This window comes from Misgurnus anguillicaudatus, chromosome 3 (genome assembly GCF_027580225.2).
Source record: "Misgurnus anguillicaudatus chromosome 3, ASM2758022v2, whole genome shotgun sequence".
Lineage (NCBI taxonomy): Eukaryota > Metazoa > Chordata > Actinopteri > Cypriniformes > Cobitidae > Misgurnus > Misgurnus anguillicaudatus.
In genome coordinates, this window is record NC_073339.2 from 26,896,367 (window position 1) to 26,912,500 (window position 16,134).

A 16,134-nucleotide genomic window follows, 5' to 3' on the forward strand; every position below is an offset into this window, starting at 1 on the left:
CCGGGCAACACAGTTCCGATCCGCCGGAAAGGACGGATTCTTGCACATCCATCGGACGCACCGGCGACACAGGACGCGCCGGCGACACAGGACGCGCCGGCGACACAGGACGCGCCGGCGACACAGGACGCGCCGGCGACACAGGACGCGCCGGCGACACAGGACGCGCCGGCGACTCTGGAGACTTGGGGGAAGTAGATGGTACCGGCTGCACGGGAGAGGTGTTCTTCCTCCTCGTCTTCCGTCTGGGACAAGGAGCGGAAAGCGCCGAAGGAGTGGGAGACAGCACGGCCGGACCACCCAACTCCGAAGCTGAGCCACCCGACGCCGAGTCCCAGGAGGCATGTCTCTCACGTTTCCCCCTGAGACTGTCGGGTGGACAGGACACCGGTGGCAGAGACGAGAATGCCGTGTCTGTAGAGAACACTCCCACTCGCCGACGCTCCGGGATGGTTGCCAGAAGGGCTGGAAAAGAGGTCCTTCCTCCCTGGAATGCCCCTCTGGACGTGGCACCTCTCCACGCGTTGCTTCCCCCGCGTCGAACCAGTCTAGTACCACGAAAAGCCTCGTAGTCAATATTTGGGTTCAGATCCATAGTCCGCTGGGTTTAGTATTGGCATTGGTATTCTGTCACGGCTGGTACACTAGGAAGACGAAGGAAAACCCAAACGCAGACTAAAATAAAGAATACTTTAATACATACAAACAAACAGAACCAAAACACCCACGAGGGGGTAAAACATAACAATAAACAGACACGAGAACTAACTAACTAACATTAACACTTGGAAACACTAACTACATAAACTTACACAAGAGACCTGGAACAGAGAGTAAACACAGGGATCTGGAAAGGGAACAGAGAATAATACCAACGCACGGAGGACAGGACAGAAGGGTATTAAATAGGGAGAACTAACAACATACACCTGGAGCTTAATCAAACATAAGGGAGCGGGAAACAATTCACGAACCCTGAGAGAAACGTGGAACGCGGAAGGGCATGTCACACAATCTCTCAGGGCAGACACGTACTGTCACAACCTAATCCCTCAAACTCGGATAAGACAAGAAATAGAGAGATCAGGTCATGACACAGTTACTGTATATCTCAAGTAATTAGTTACTAGGGAAAGTAACTTTTAAGTTACTTTTATGTCTGCTTTTTAAATGTAAATATGAACAGTACTGAACAGTCAATCAATAAAATTATATGGATGGGTTATTTTACACGCAAGACTCTAATATATCACATACTGTACTGTAGGAGCCTTTTTTGCTTTAGATTCAGCCGAATATTTTTGTTAGAAATTATCTTAATATGCAAGCTTAGTTTATTTATGTATATCATTTAGACCATTTAGACAAATATTCTGTGTTTACATTGAAAATATATAGTGTGTTAAGATGTGTGTATTGTCTGTTTAAGAATTTGGAGACAATTGTATCAACGTGTTATATTTTCTACAATAAATTATCATTTTTCTGATTCCATATGTATTTTAATAAGTCAGAAACGTCTCCGCTGTGTCCTGCTGACAGGTGTGGTGTGGGCGTGCAGCAGCTGACGCAAATTATGGGTCCTCCGGAGGTTAGACCGTCTCATTTCAGTTCTCTTTGCGAACTTCTGAGGCTTCCACCTTGAAAGACCAAGTGCTCACCTTTTTAGGTCGCATGCTTAGCAGGGCGCGGCCATGGAATTGGGACACAGCTTGTGAAGCTTGCGGCGGTAGTGCGCTCTTTGGCCATATAGTGTTTGTATATGTTTTTTGTTGGATTTAAATGACACACAGGATGAAAGGAAGATATTTAATCAGAAAACGGAGTACGTGGATTGTTTTGTCCGATGGACACAGAGCGAGTGGATTGTTTTGTCGGATACGGGGCGAGTGAAACTGTAACTGAAACTAAATGCGCACTCATACATACTATGGAGTTTTAACACGCCTGTACAGTGCAGTGTGAATATTTTTCTGGAAACAACAATCGCGGACCGTTCTCTTCCATGAAGGCCGATGTGAACATCTAAGAATATATTAACATTTCTCAGATTTATTGCTTTGGTGGACTACAAATGCAAGTTAATGTCATACTGGGATTGCTTGGCAAAGAAAATTTACAAACATGAGACCGGATGGATTATGACTTGCGCACAATTTTTAAACAAAGGTATGTTGTCCCGTTTAGATTTTTCATGTTCATTCTATATGCACTGTCAGCCATGATGAAGTTTAATGATTCATTTCATGCGACGTTAAATCAGAAATGTCTTGTCTGTAAGTGTTATTTTTTTTACAAAATAGAGTAACGCGGGTAACAAACTCATTTAAATTTCAGTAATTGTAATTGCGTTACTTGATTTAAAAAAAATACTTCGTTACATGCTCGTTACTGATAAAAGTAGTGGAATTACAGTAACGCGTTACTTTGTGAATATAAATGACTTCACTGTGTGTCAAAAAAGCAGATTTAAGTCCGTATTTTTTCTCTTCTAACGTTCGGTAAAACCCCATAATGGGCTTAAAATCTTGTTTAAGAATCTGTTTTATAACGAGAATCTCTCTTCCAGTGCGTCTATATGTGTGTGCGCTGCGCGCCAGCTGATTTGAATCTGACAGAGTTCGTCACTGTACATTTAAAAATCCCAAACAAACATTACAGCGTAAATGCTAGAATTAAGGCTATGTTTACATTAATGCGTTTATGCTTTAAAACGCGTTACTTTTGCTACGTTTACGCCTTTCATCTACACTACATCACCGTTTTCGACCCTCATAAACGGATTCGTTCGCAAACGCTGAAGACCCTGTTTTAGTTTGAGAACTTAGACGTTGCTCTGAGTGTAAATGAACGTAGACGGAGTCTTATGTAAACGAACAGCTTATATTAATGTGACAGCGCATCATTTTCAAAGTAAAAATTATTTTATTGATGTAAATGTTGGTTTGCAATGGAGGTTTTGCCAAAAATAGTAAACATCTACCAACCAGCTATTATAAACGCTATATCGGATTGTTTTAACATGTATCCTTATAGATAATGCCTGTTTTATATTAATGTTTGAGTATTGTTGGGTTTAATGTGTTTATGTTTTGTTTAAATTTAAAGATAGACTGTAATTTTATACGCCATACAGGCGTTTCAAAGGCCAATATGAAGGGAGAATTGTAATGGGTCAGACATTATTTTCCAGTTTAATGTAAGTTTTGTTTGCTACTTCAAAATGAATTTCGTTTCAGATAATTGGTCTCTTAATTTTAATCGATGCTTTGTTGACAAGTTTTGTGAATATAAATTAATAAAAACAATAAACTCAACGTCATTAATATAATGCTCGTTTAGGCGCTTGGCTTTTAGCTATTTGTGTGTTGCTAGCGGAGGACGTGCACGGACCTCGCACACTTTTAAAAATTAATGCAATAAGCATTTCTGGTAGGCTAAAGCAATACTTCACTTCTTACTATATGTTTGATTGAAGTTTGCATTTGCTAAAATGTATTTTTGCTTCAAGCTCACTACTGTTTAGAATGCTTTCTTTTTAAATCATAAAGACCTTTCTGTTTAGTTATAAAATCTAAATTAACCTATTAATCATATTAATATGTTGTAGGGGGAGCTAGAACAGTATAATGTTTATGTTCTGTTTGAATGGTAACACTTTACAATAAGGTTCATTAGTTAACATTAGTTAATGTATTAACTAACGTGAAGAAACCATGAGCAATACATTTGTTACAGTATTTATTAATCTTTGTTAATGATAGTTAATAGAAATTAAGAGTTCAGAGTGCATTAACTAACGTTGACAAGATTTGAATAAAGTATTAGTAATTGTTGAAATTAACATTAACAAAGATTAATAAATGCTGTATAAGTGCAGTTCATTATTATTTCATGTTAATTAATGTAGTTAACTAATGTTAACTAATGAACCTTATTGTAAAGTGTTACCGTTTAAATTTAGTTAGCTTACGAAAGATAGACTGTAATTTTAAACACAATATAGGCGTTGTAAAGGCCAATATGAAGGGAGAATTGTAATGGGTCAGACATTATTTTCCAGTTTAATGTAAGTTTTGTTTGCTACTTTAAAATGAATTTCGTTTCAGATAATTTGTCTCTTAATTTTAATCGATGTTTTGTTGATTAGTTTTGTGAATATAAATTAATAAAAACAATAAACTCAACGTCATTAATATAATGCTCGTTTAGGCGCTTGCGTTTTTAGCTATTTGTGTGTTGCTAGCGGAGGACGTGCACGGACCTCGCACACTTTTAAAAATTAATGCAATAAGCATTTCTGGTAGGCTAAATCAATACTTCACCTCTTACTATGTTTGATTAAAGTTTGCATTTGCTGAAATTTATTTTTGCTTCAAGTTCGCTAATGTTTAGTACTGTTCACTTGAATGCTTTTTTTTAAATCATAAAGACCTTTCTGTTTAGTTATAAAATCAAAATTAACCTATTAATCATATGAAAATGTTGTAGGGGGGAAATAGAACAGTATAAGACTTTCCCAAACACATTTTTATAGGTTCAAAAATAGTGTCTGTTATAGTTGCCAGCAAAGGACCCATGTATGACTTTTTGTCAATATCACACACCCCTAGGCTGCGTAAACGTGCAAAGGTAAGCTATTATTAGAGTAATAAGTTATTTTACACTTATATGCGCATGCCCAGTTACGTGATTGGTCATGTTTCATGCGTTTATGGTGGTGTATAGTGTGGATGAAGATTCTTTTAAAAATGCCAATATAAACGAGGATCGTTTTCATTTTAAAGTGCCGTTTTAAAACGCAAATGCTCTAATGTAAACATGGCCTAAGATTGATTTTATATATAACAGATAATCTAGATACATTTATCCTAATAAGTTTTTTAAAACATGGTAATGTTTTAATGTTTTGCTTTAGTGTATAAATACTGCAAAATACTGTTAAATAACGTCTACATGATTTTGCCAAATGTAAAAAAAATTAATGCACTGTTTTTGAGCATAACAGGATCATACTGTTAAATTTCAGCCGTAAATTAACAGCAATTTCACAGGATATTTTTACAATACTCTCTACAGCATTCATCTGACAGTACACTTGTCGCAGTTTATGAACCACTGGATTAATAAATGCAGGGATAATATGTTTTGTTGGTTTGTTACCTGATGCATTAAAGTGTGGGCATTAATTAACAGTAAGGTCGTTCATTAACAAAAGTTAAAGTGTTATCAATATTTCATAGATTTCCTAAACGTTTGCTAACTTGCTTAGACGTTTTACATAGTTAAGGCGTATCACAATTCCAGCACTTTTTATTAACATAAATTATGTAATAATCAGACAATATTTCTATGAATTTTGAACAGATCTCATGAGACGTCAAGAGGAGCTTCGTTGCTTGGAGGAGCTAAGAAATCAGGAGCTGCAGAAACGCAAGCAGATTGAGCTAAGGTGTGATTGTGACTTTGAGGAGGCCCCACAACTTGATACTAATGATATTAATTAGGGTTCCTAGCATGAAGTTCTGGAACCCTTTTGTATTTGATAGAATTTTCATATTCCTTTTATTAGGGTCCAAGCAGGGCAGGACTTGAGTAATTTCTGGGCCCTACACTCAGAAGAAATGCTACAAAAGCTGTCACTGGGGCAGTAGGCTTTAAAATGTCCTAATGTGTACAATTTAGGTACATATCACTGTAAAAAAAAATGCAGCATGTAGTTAAAACAACTTGGTTTTACAAGTCAATTCAACCTACTGTTTTAAATTTTGGCCTAATAAAAGGTGACAACTTATAAATTCAAGTAAATGACTACATTTTCAACTCAAGTTTTTAAACTAAAGTGTGTTGATTTGACAAAAATGCTGCATATTTTCTTTACAGTGTACCTATAAGGTACTAATATGCACTCTATGTACAAAGGTATACTATTTGAAAAGGTTACCAGTGACAGCTTGTGTACGTTTTCTTCTGAGTGTGCAAAATGACTTAAAATAAAAAAAAATACCATGGGGTATATTATATCTATATCTAAAGTAGTCAACCCAGTCTAAAACTAAATCATAATTTTTTTACAGGTGTAATTTAATTCCAATTAATCACAATTCTTTTTGCTGAAAAATTACCCCAAAAAGATCAAATGTAGTCTCATTCACATTCAAAAGCACATGAGTCCGCCGACAGCAAAACTCCCTAATAAGCAAAACAGAACTTATAATTAGTATGATCATAAGATTACTGAGTAATCCATTTGCACACTAAAATATTTTCTATGCACTTTACTGTCCATTGCACTAGTGTAAATGATGTTCATATGCCTATAGTATACATACACTTTTACTTAATCCATTTGTATAGTATGTTCATACACTGTAAAAAATAAATTGTTGGCTCAACGAATAATTTTTTAGTAACTAGTTCCACAGAAATTTTACGTTCACTCAATTTCTGTCTCCAAAGTGTTACCTGGATTGATGTTTTTTAGTTGGCCCAAACTTGACTCAAATATAAAAAAGTATGTTTGCTCAATTAGCTTTATAGTTCATTCAACTAAAATGTTTTAATCAGTTGAATCTTTAAAAACTTACAGCAAAGACTCTGTCAATTAAAATTTAAGTATTTACTCAATGTTTTATGTGTTACTTCAATTAATATTTATTATTTGGGATTTTTTAAATAACATTTTTAAATGATTTAAAAAATAAATTATTCTGGTGTTGTAAACAAAATAATTAACTTCAGTCACATAAAAACAAAAGCTTTTTATTCACTTATCATACAGACTGAACATACAGAATTAAGTTTTCTTTACGGTTTTTTTTGTTCGCTTTGGTACTATTTTCACAAGTGAGGTGTACATTTTCAAAACTCTTAGTACAAAAATCCAAACTGATCACACTTGTAACACAGCTAGTCATTCTTTCAAAACCTGATTTAATGCTTTCAGTGAGTTGCACATGTTTTCAGTCCACATTATCATTGTTTCAAATACAAGATTATTGTAATATGTAATGAGAACATTTGGTTTAATCACCGAAACACAACAGTATGATCTTCTTTCAGTTTAGTAATTTTAACAATCACTTCATCCAACAGCAAACATTGCAAGATACATGTTTCAAATCAGACTTAAAAGTCCTGAAATTAATATGCTACAGTACTAAAAAATACATATTACACAGTTTCATATTAGGCAATACACTTACGTTACTTACATAATCTATCATTTCCAAAATATCCATCCTATGTGTAATCAAGTGAAGGATCAATGAAGACATCCTCTACAAATCATTTGAGCAAATTACAGTAGTTTTTATTTTTCAGATATAATTGTAACATAGCTATACTTTCTGTAATGTAACTGAATGAGAACATAACATTTAGTGCACACATAACATTACTGTAATTTGGATCAAGCCTGTCTTGAGCATTTGGCCGTAGATTTTTGTCCACCTCTTTGAGGTCTATGCCCACCTCCCTGACAGATCCCTTGTCCACAAGATCTTCTTGCTGTCTGTCCTGCTCCATGTTGAAAGAAATTGCCAGTGTTTACACCCCCACTTTTACAGTATATCTACTGTACAGTAATGACCAGTTGTTGTTACCACTATGTAAAATCAATTAGCAATAAAGAGTATTTTATCATGTGTGGTTACACATAATTTATATGTTTGTACAAACACACATTTTATTTCTGTAGTTCTCAAAATCCATATACTGTATATTGCTGAAATGAAAATATATAGGTTTACCAAATGGTTCAGTGATTACCCATTAAGATCAGTTGGATTTAGTGCTGGTCAAATGTATTTACGCAAATGAAATGAGAAGCATATCAAAAGTATTGTGAGCATTGCATTGTGAAAGACAATTACTTCAAATGAAATGTATTTCTTTGATGACACAATGATTAAGTGTGGTGAAAAAGTGAATGCATCATTTTGTGTGTTGTACTAAGTCAATTGAAAATGTGATTACATGTTTGAAAAAACGGACTTTTTGATGATCTGCTGTGAGTTTTGTACTGACAGTTGTGAGGTTTTACCACATACTTGTGAAAATAGTACCAAAGCGAATAAAAAAAACTGTAAATAGAGGGCATAAAACAGTCCAAAAAGCCTCCAAAGTCAGTCAGAACATCTCCAGGGCCATTTAGGAGACTTTCCTCAGCCAGTCCAAGGGGAGAGTGTCTCGCTATGTATCCTTCTGGTCTGCCTATCTCACATCATCTCCGCTCTGGTTTGATAAACAGAGTAATATAAACACACACACATACATAAATAACATGTTTAATATAATAAAGTTTGACGGTGAAAGACTTTATTCCCTTAATAACGTTAATGTTAGGCCAAATTTCCCTCAGCCATCACACATAATTAAACACTATTGGGCGGTTTTCTCGGACAGGGCTTTTCACTGACTAAAATAACTTACTGACATCTCTTAACATATGAGTGCTATTGTTTTGTCTCAAAATGCACGCCAGTATTGTATTATATAAGGTTTGTTTGTAAAAAAAGTCCCAATTATAATAAAGACCGAGTTCTAAACTCTGTCCGGTAAACCAACCCTATATCCAGGCTTTTTATCTTAACTAAAATAGCTCCAGTTTACTTCGGACACAACATAACACACTTCTAATATATCTTTACAAAAATATCATTACAAAAACGTCGAGTATTTGCGTCTTTGCCAATTAATATATTCTAAAATTAACATTTAATTACAAACACTTACCTGACGTGAACTTGAGGAAACGGCTGACTTGTGTCCTTCCTTGTGTGAATCAGTAAGTGATTCCAGCTGTTGCGTGCGGATTGATCTCAGATGAAATGACCTGTGATCCAGATCCTTCCGAGTTATAACATTTTAAATTCAAAATACACAGACGCACGCGCATACACACATACATACACACGCGCGAGTACGCGCGCGCGCGCACACACGCACGCACACGGGTACACACACGGGTATATTTAGAAGTTTTAAGATTGTTATGATATTGGGACTATTTCTCCACTCGCACCTACAGCTCTGAAGTTCAAATTCGCAGGCAGTACGCAGCCCAGTTATAACAAATGTGAAAGATATGAAATATCATTCAACAGCGATATCATTTAAGTGCAATCCTAAAATATGATTTAAAACATACCGGTAAACCTTTTATTATTAAGTATAAGAAATTAAAATTAATTAAATTGCATGTTTAAACGCCACAGAGATATCAGAGCCAGCAGTCGATTTCTGATGGGCTTGCCGAGGCGAGGCTGCGCTGGGCGGGGTGTGAGCGCTTAAGTGTCTGTGATTTTCTGGAGCTCTTCTCCGTCCGAAAGTGTCCGAGCACATTTTTAAATAGACGCTATCTATATTAACCGACCGCATATTTAAACTTAAAGCACATACATTCACGCCTGAACAACTCTTAAAATTACATTTTGTTACCAAATAACAGTTATATTATGAGCATTTTGTTGTCAGGAAACATAGCTGTCATAAGTCCACATATTGACCAGATATGTCTTAATTAGTTCAGTCAACATAGCCATTCTGAATGTTGACTGAATTTGAAAATAACAATTCACTTAATGTTTTAAACACAGATTTATGTAAACTTAAAATAATATGTCTACTCAACTAAGCCCAAACAAGAAAATTGGTTTAACTTATATATTTTTGCCCTTCCAACATTTCATTAATTGGATTTTTTACAGTGTAGTAACCTTATCTGTATATCATGCTGCTAATATTTCAAATCTGTATTTGTATATTTATTATACATTTGTAACATATTGATATCTGTACTTACTACTTATTGCACTTCTGGTTAGATGCTAACTTCATTTCGTTGCCCTTTACCTCACATGTGCAATGACAAAAAAGTTGAATCTAATCTAGGGATGCTCCGATCATTATTTTTGCAGCCGATACCAGATACCGATTTGTTGTCTTCGTGATTGGCCGATACCAATGCCCGATACAGATTCTTTAAGCTTTTATGACATGCTGCTGTGTGAGTGCGTGCAGGGTGTACGTGGACAAGAGCAGCTATGAGGAAAATTTTTTTATATTAAACTGTAAAAACTTTAAAACGCATGCCAATAATAAACGTTCGGCATTAGGATACAATTGGCCGCGATAGATATTTGTTGTATACGCTGCTTGATGGGGATGTGAAGACACCTCGCACTGTTTAGACCGGAGCTTGTCCTAATAGAAAATGAACACATCTCTGTAAAGTACGGAAGCCGAGGTTATGCACTGTTGTTGTTTTTGCTTGCTTGTTTTCTCGTGATCATCACTTAATTTCTCGTTACCTCGAGATAACAAAAGTTGTATTCTTGAGATGTGATTAAAGCTTACGTGTACTCGATAGAACGTGTTGTTTTGTTTGTAAACAGCAAAAACATATTTTGCTAAATTAGCATGGATAAACAAATGAGATTTTACTTGGATCAGTTGACAAATAGATTTGTCAATATTTACAATTTTACAGTGGTGAATTTAGGGACCGTCTTGAAGTTACTCAATACACGTTTCTACTTTTAACAGCATTTAAATGGAATGACTGAATTGTAAACAAACAGTCACAAAACCGTGTTTATGAGGTTGTCAGCTATAATGCACATGTTTTAGATTGTTGATATTTATTTAAATACACTGTTAAATGCTATTGAAGATAGAAACGTGTAAAATATTATTTTAGAGATGGTCCCTAAATTCACAAACATGAACCGTACAACTTTATTTATTTATTAAGTCTATCGGCTACACATTTGCTACACGTGTGGTTACGGCGAAGACCCCAACTCCTATGCATTAGCAGTCCACTTCAAAATACACTAAATAAACTAAATGCACCACACATTAGAGGTTTTCATTTTTAATTTATCATTATTCAAACAAAACAGGGTAGGCCTGAGGTGGGAACTACCCTGTGGGACCATGAGGGGCTGCTCCTTGGCCCCGATGCCACATCTGTCCCCGATACCTCAAAACACACAAGGGCTAGGTGCTTGTTGTGTATGTATTTTTCTCATCTTTCAACCCCTCTGTTTGTGCTACCTCCCCCCTTTTTATTATATATATATATATTTTTTTCTCTCTCTTTCTTTCTTCCTCTAACCGTATGAATTTATCTTAATGTATCTATTAATTGGATTACCTACTGTTAAACGTGTATGCATTACTCTAAATATCCTCTCATTTTTTACACACACATATACTTACAACATGATATGTATGGGCAATGGCTGTATTTATTATTTGTTTGTCTTATCTGTTTTTCTGTTTTCTGTTTTGTTCTATTCATTGTTATTTACCACATGTAAATAGAGTCACTTTCTGTGTTTGCACTATATAAAAAAAATACACTAAATATTATGGACAGGAAATTACATTATGACATTTGGATTATCATGTCAGGATAACGAGACAACAACTTTTGTTTTCTTGAGATCTTGAGAAAATTAAGTCGTGATCACGAAAAAACAACTTTTGTTATCTCGAGATCCCGAGAAAACTACTTTTGCTGTCTCGAGATGACGAGAAATTGGGTTGTGATATCGAGACATCAAATGTTGTTTTCTCGTGATCACGACTTGATTTCTCATTATGAAATTAAGTCGTAATCATGAGAAAACAAGCAAGCAAAAATAATAGCAGTGCATGTCCTCTCTCGGCTTTCGTAGTAAAGGCAAAGAGAGAAATCCAAATTTGCACGTTGCACATGAGCAACGGGTTGTAAAAATGCTTGCACTGCGTACAAATGTCTCTAATTGCAGCGTCATTCAGGAGCCATATAATGACAAAAGTAAATGGTAAAATCAGTTCATGAGATCAGCAAATTCGGCAAGTACCGATCGAGTCTTTTAATGTCGTTATAGGCCGATTGATCGGAACATCCCTAATGATCATTAATTTCTTTTAAGTTTTTATTTAGCTTTAGAAAATGATATTTTTTTATTTGACATTGTCTTTATTGCACACAGGCAAACAAACCCCTTGCAGTGACTAAAAATTATTTTCTATAACATGTAAACAACAAAATCAATGAGTGTATTAAGCTTTAAAACAATCTGTGGTAAGTGCATATTGCATACAACTTTTCCAGATTGTTTAGGCATGGGCAGATTAACCATATCTGACCATGGGCCACAAAATAAAGGGTAAATTTATAAAATTGATATTTATGCATATTCTGAAAGCTTAAAAATGACACTTCCATTGATGTAAGGTTTGTTAGGATAAGACAATATTTGGCTGTCATCCAGGGTCACATATGGGCAATTGGGCAAGTGCCCAGGGCATCAAGTCTCCAGGGTCACCAACTTAACCAGCGATACAAAATTCTATACTTTTAGGTGTGCACTATTTCTTTTAGACTTAAAGGGGGTCACAGACTGGGCAAGATACACACTATTATCTATGACTGAACACACACCGGCGGCACAATTCAGTGTCTGTCCTCTCGGCTGTGACTGGATGCTGCTCAAAATCCTGCCGCGCTACACACCGCCACTCACAAATGGCGCTTTTCCATTGCATACTAGTATCCCATGGTTTGGTTTAGTTTGGGTCGGGTCAGCTTACTTTTGGGAGCTTTTCCATTGGGTGCAGTACGTAGTACCCGATACTGGTACCGACCCGAGCTGATACCAAAAGTGATGCGAAAACATTGTAGATCACTGATTGGTCTGAGAGAATCAGCATCATCGCTATAATGTAAAAGATAGCTTTACCTTACTGCTAGCTTGCGCTGTCTCAAGCAAACATCTTGTTATCTGTGCTCTGCTATAAGTTTCCAAACACCCTTTTAGCGCTGAAAAACATCCACAGGTTGAAAATCCGGGACACCATAATAGTTTTTTCCAGACTTGCAGTTTGTGGCGGCACATTCGCGACGTGCGTACACGTCCACATTATGCTTAAATGCAACTTCAATGAGGCTCAGCGGAGCGTGTTTGAACAGTGTTTAACATAAAATTACATAATATTTGTTCCAAGTCAACATTAATGTACAAACTGACTTCACTGACAAGGTACATTGATCTGGAATGAATGGGAAAAGAGTGCATTAATACAGCAGAAGCATTCATAGATTACTTGATTTTACTTAAGGAATAATTGACGATGGGCTGCTGGATTATTTGAAAAAAATACACACCTAAGGTGGTAATGTGGCACACCGTTAACCTAAAGGTGTGCATTATTTTCAAATAATTCAAAGGACCAGAGTCAATTATTTTGCTTATACCACAGTTACCACAGACACTGCTAAGACAAACAGAAAAAAACAATAGTGGATTTACCAACATCACATAGAACATATTTATTGATTAATGGATTAAAGTCACTTATTGTTCAGTAAAAATGAAATTTAAAAAAAATCTGTTTTTCATCAGGAGTGAACTTAAGCTCACGCCTGCTGCTGAATGTGTATGTCAGGTGTGCAATACCTAGTATTAGTGTTGTCATGAGGATGAGGGTGGTGCTGCTATTCTCTCCCAGTGTGCAACCCTCTCACGCATCTGTGCTGAGTGGATGTGACATTTGCAACAGTTACACCTTGAAAATTGTTTTCAGATGAAATAACGAGATAATGGTGAAGCGGCAGCACTAAGTACCAAAAAAGATTACTTTTAGCCAACCTCAAGTTCTTAACCTGTATGAGTGTCTTTCTTCTGTTTAACAAAAAATAAGATATTTTGATTACCCATTGCGTTCCATAGCAGGAGAAAAAACAAAAAAAAAAAAACAATATCCACCTCTAGAATATAGAACAGTTTTCTGAATTATTTGTGTTGAAGGAATGGTCTACTCATTTTCAATATTAAAATATGTTATTACCTTAACTGGGAATTGTTGGTGCATCCCTCTGTCGTCTGTGTGCGTGCACGTGGGCGCTGGAGCGCGCTGTGGCGCTTCGATGGCATTTAGCTTGGCCCCATTCATTCAATGGTGCCGATCGGGGATGGAGTTGGAGGTGACCAGACACATCAACGTTTTTCCTGTTTGGGACGAGTAGTTGTGCGAGCAAGTTTGGTGGTACAAGGTGGAGCGTGGCGCTTTTCCGGGCGGATTTAAAAGAGGAACTATATTGTATGGCGTAATAGCACTTATGGGAGTACTTCGACTCGCCTGAAAAGTCCGCTCCCCTTCTCACTCTCATAATGGGAGAGGGAGGGTGTTACTGCGCCGAGTCAAAGTACTCCCAAAAGTGCTATTACGCCATAAAATATAGTTCCTCTTTTAAATCCACTTAGAAAAGCGCTACGTTTTATTTTGTACCACCAAACTTGCTCGTATAACTAGTCGTCTTAAATAGGAAAACGTTGATGTGTTTGGTCACTTCTAACTTTATCTCTAAATGGTACCATTGAATGAATGGGGCTAAGCTAAATGCTATCGAAGCGTCACAGCACGCTCCAGCGCTTACGTGCACGCACACAGATGATAAGAGGGATGTATCAACAATTCTTAGTTAAGGTAATAACACATTTTAACATTGAAAATGAGTAGACTATTCCTTTAAATCAAAATTTCTAGCAGGTGTTACAAAAAACCCACTGACCTACAATTAAACCCATTTGTAACATTTGCTCTTCTGTCACTTTCAGTGTGATTGTTCAAGAACGGTACCAGCTGGACGTTTAAAAGTTTGGTATAGCTACGTATGTCCAGCATTGTGATAAATATTTAGACCTATTGCCATTTGCGTTAATATAGTTACAAACTTCCATTTACTTTTTACAGCAGTAAATGAGAGTTGTCCCTCCCTTATCACATTTGCCAGTGCTCTTTCCCTGAAGAGGTGTGTATCATGTGCACACCCATTCTATTACACACAACCTGTACATTAATTGAGTGAAAGTTTTTCCCGTTTTCAAAAAGGTTATAATTCACTTCATTGCTTGGACCCTAATAATACTTTTTTTTAAGTTTCATTTATAATAATGTTCAGTGGAAAATATTTCTTCAAATATCAAATTATGATTGTATTCTGAGCATTTGCACTTATTTATTGAGTTATGTATGTTCAGGCACGAGGAAGAAAGACGTAGACGTGAGGAAGAGATAAATCGCCATAGAGAGGAGGATGACATGAGATGCATGCCAGATGGATTCAAGCCCAGTTTCACAGAGGGTGTGAGTACAGGACAAAAGCTTCACTTACATTCTGATCTTTAAAGGAGCAGTATGTATTATTGACATCTAGAGGTTGAACTTGGCATCACAGTCTTAATTTAAAAGTTTGGAAACGACCTACAGGATCGCAACTGATAATGGAAAGCATTAAGCCTTACACTGCATGTTTATCTGCAAATGTTTATGTTTGCAAAGTTTTTGTTGTTTGCAAATTACTAACCTGCTTGTGTGAGACTCAATCTCCGGCTCATTTCGAAGGTTGCGTCCTCTGGAGGTTGCACTTATGGGCCATTGCGGTTTTATTTAAGTAACCGTAATAACTGACAACCAAGCTGTCAAAATATACTTTTGGGTAAATTGGCAGTTGGCATGACCAAAACAAAAACCTTTTTTCCTTCCGGAAAGGAAACAGGCATTCAAATAGAGAATAACTGGCTATAGCATTGTTTTTCAGGGCAACAGATATCTATTATCCTTTATTTATACAAGGACAGTAAAGTAAAAAACATTCTGCTCCTTTAATTACTTGTTTTTGGTTTTATTTGTATTGTCAACAAGGTGCACATGCGCATTTATTTTTTTTTCTTTCTCAAGGTGCCGAATAACAGCTACACTACATAAAGAAAACTGTGGACTACAAAAAAAAATGATGCATATCATCTCTACATATCTTTGAGTCAACAATCTTGACTTTTTTATCTACAATCTTGTTAGTAATGAGCTCAAAACTGGTTAATAGTATTATTTATTCTTTATTTTTAACAAAACAGTGAGACTTTAAAATAGCATTTAGCGATTGATTAGGGTTAAAAGTCTATTTGCAGTAAAATTTTATTTTCAATAAATTTTTCATGTGTTGCATAAACTTATTTTTCTATTACAGCATCAGTTAATTTATTAAAACAAAGTTGGCCTGAAATCCTGATGTAATTGTCAGCCCTTTGTAATTGTGCATTGTGTTATGCATAGTGTGGCACTGTAATTGTCTGT

General features: G+C 36.1%; 1 protein-coding gene across 2 annotated transcripts in view; it reads left to right on the forward strand.

The window, feature by feature from the left end:
* pspc1 (paraspeckle component 1) overlaps window positions 1–16,134 on the forward strand; it is a 39,401-nt gene that overhangs the window by 22,670 nt on the left and 597 nt on the right. Inside the window, exons 5-7 of one of the 2 annotated variants that reach the window (XM_055205265.2) lie at window positions 5,368–5,452; window positions 15,039–15,144; window positions 15,739–16,134. The exon at window positions 15,739–16,134 is cut by the window's right edge and continues 597 nt beyond it. In XM_055205265.2, coding sequence (XP_055061240.2) covers window positions 5,368–5,452; window positions 15,039–15,144; window positions 15,739–15,765 — 218 coding nt within the window. In that variant the 3' untranslated portion in view covers window positions 15,766–16,134. The remainder of the gene's footprint in view (window positions 1–5,367; window positions 5,453–15,038; window positions 15,145–15,738) is intronic. The other variant, XR_012367995.1, reaches the window with a different exon arrangement.